Source organism: Arachis duranensis, chromosome 4 (genome assembly GCF_000817695.3).
Source record: "Arachis duranensis cultivar V14167 chromosome 4, aradu.V14167.gnm2.J7QH, whole genome shotgun sequence".
In the NCBI taxonomy this organism is placed as follows: domain Eukaryota; kingdom Viridiplantae; phylum Streptophyta; class Magnoliopsida; order Fabales; family Fabaceae; genus Arachis; species Arachis duranensis.
This window is the reverse complement of record NC_029775.3, coordinates 113,630,016-113,632,784: the sequence shown is the minus strand read 5'-3', so window position 1 is coordinate 113,632,784 and position 2,769 is coordinate 113,630,016. Positions and strand designations below refer to the sequence as shown.

Below are 2,769 nucleotides of genomic sequence, written 5' to 3'. Positions count from 1 at the left end.
CACCGCCTCTCCCGTCCTTTGACATCAGAAAGTCGATGTTAAGGGCGGGACGCGGGAGGGGCTGCACACCACCGAACTGCGGTAGAACCCTATCTACCTGATACCACTCTACAACGGCAAAGTATATCAGCGATGTGACAGACCACCACACCGCCATGTGTCGAGGCTCCAACGCCTCTGGATGCACAACCTAAAGTACCTCGGGGGAGCTATACGCAGATAAAGTGCACAAAAAAATAGCTATGTTGTCACGCCAACTCCCTCTACAGAAACATCTGATGTCTAGTTATTCAAATAAAAGTAACCGGAACAACACTCACATCCCTGGGCTGTAACATGTCTATCTTCAGTCTCGTGCTCTGCACTCTAGGACCCTTCTCGCTGTAGGAAGGGCTGTAACCTGACCACTTGCAGCGCACATGGGTGTTATGTTTAATCAGAAGTATGACAGATTTGTAATACAGTACAAGCGTACATGAACATTAGCTATTTTAACTTGAAATAGAAAAGCCTGAGTAGCGTACCTCGATGCCAAAGGCCAGCTGCACGTATCATACCCAGCAGGCCTAAACTTGGGAAAGCGCCAGAAGATCCAGGACTGAAGTAGCTGAAGTGGGCCCGCTAACTTTACCACATGTCTGTTTGCCACTCGACACATGCACCGGTACAACCATGCCAATGCTGCAGACCCCCAACTGTAGGAACCCATCTCCTCAAGCCTAGCTAGCTACGCAGGGAAGCCATCTGATGTGAATGCGGTTGCCGAACTTGTCGGCAAATAGCTGAGTGCCCAACAACATCATGATATAGGCACAAGCGAAGCGCTGCACAGTCTCCTCATCGGCTCCCTCGGGGCACTCTCCGAAAGTCTCCTGGAACCAGGTGCAGTTTACTGTGAACTTCTGAACCTGGCTCGGAGGAGGAATCACTCCAAGCAACTCCTCGAACCACACCCAAGCTGGACGTCCACCCTCGATATACATATGGAAATCTGTAAGGCAATCGCTGACATAACGCCCGTCCACTGCCAACCCCAACTGGTACGCGACGTCCTGAAGCGTGATCGTGCACTCTCCGAAGGGCATATGGAAGGTGTGCGTCTCAGGACGCCACCGCTCGACGAAGGCGCTGACAAGGGGCTCATCTAACCGAAACCATCTATCATTCAGTCTAGCCAGATGGTATAACCCGGCCATCTGCAAGTAGGGAACATAACGCTCATCGAGTGGCATGCCTTGTTGCCGCCGCATGCTCCTGATGCATCGCTGCGGCTGCGCATTAAATGGACCGCATTATTAGAACCACATACAATACTGGTAACAAAAAAAAAACTAACACAATAAACCACTTACATAAACCATCAAGACAACCGCATATAAAACCACTTACATAAACCATCAACACAACCGCATATAAAACCCCTTACAAAAAACCACTTACCCTAAACCACCAACTAAACCGCATGCAAAACCACTAAAATAAACCATTTGCAATACCACTACAATAAACCACTAACAATACCACCTAACATAAACCACTTACATAAACCATTAACACAACCGCATATAAAACCACTTACAAAAAACCACTTATCCTAAACCACCAACTAAATCGCATGCAAAACCACTAAAATAAACCATTTGCAATACCACTACAATAAACCACTAACAATACCACCTAACATAAACCACTTACATAAACCATTAACACAACCGGATATAAAACCACTTACAAAAAACCACTTACCATAAACCACCAACTAAACCGCATGCAAAACTTCTAATATAAACCATTTGGAATACCACCACGATAAACCACTAACATAAACTGCCACTAAAACCACATGCAAAACCACTAACTCAAATAAATCGTGTGCACAAAATTTTCTATGTACTAACCTCGTCGTTGATGACCCCCGGCTATATGAGTAACCCCGTCCAACCGGTACAGCCTTGCAGGATCGTCCCCCATCAGCTGAGTCTTTGGTTCTACTATTTCTCGGATCGAATTTGGGTCGTTTTCTCTGAAATTTGGTGGGGTATGGAAAATGAGAAATGGTTTGAATTTGCTTGATTCGAACTCCTTATATAGCCCAACTGTACGTAATTCGAATGTGGCACTTTATCATGAGTAATTCGAATCAATTAGGTTCGAATTATGTGATGGCACTTATTCGTGTGTAATTCGAACCAATTAGGTCCGAATTATGTGTGTGTAGTTCGAACCAAATATATTCGATTTATATGGAAATGTAGTTCGAACCAAATAGGTTCGAATTATATATAAATATGCTTTAACTCATTCGTGAATCAATCTTCAATTTAGCTTATTCATGTAATAACTTTCCTCCCATGGTCTATTTGTGTTTTTTACCCACCATATATAAAAGGTGAAAACTCAGGTGTAGTCGACTTTATGTGAAGTTGATAACTGAGAGTCATTATATGATTTAACTGATTTGACTAAATTTTTATCTAACGGCTCTCAAGTATCAACTTCACGTGAAATCGACTTCACCTGAGTTTTTACTTTTATAAAAACCTTCATACTTTGTTATCAGCAATGTTACATGATCAATTAATTTTAATAACTAAATTTAATTAAATTAGTCCAATAATTTATTAGCATAATAAAAATCAATTAAAAATATTAAAAACTAATTAAATGTAATTATAAAAATAATTTATTTACCTAATATTTTTGTTTTGTCATATCCTCTTTTCTATTCAATTATTATTTTACATGAATGAGACTCTAATTATACTCATC

At 41.5% G+C, this 2,769-nt stretch overlaps 1 protein-coding gene across 1 annotated transcript; it reads right to left on the bottom strand.

The window, feature by feature from the left end:
- Nucleotides 1-719: 719 nt before the first annotated feature.
- On the bottom strand, nt 720-1,250 carry LOC107485996 (protein MAIN-LIKE 2-like). The gene has a single exon (XM_016106540.1). The coding sequence runs from the start codon at nt 1,248-1,250 to the stop codon at nt 720-722; it is 531 nt and encodes a 176-aa protein (XP_015962026.1).
- Nucleotides 1,251-2,769: the final 1,519 nt, after the last annotated feature.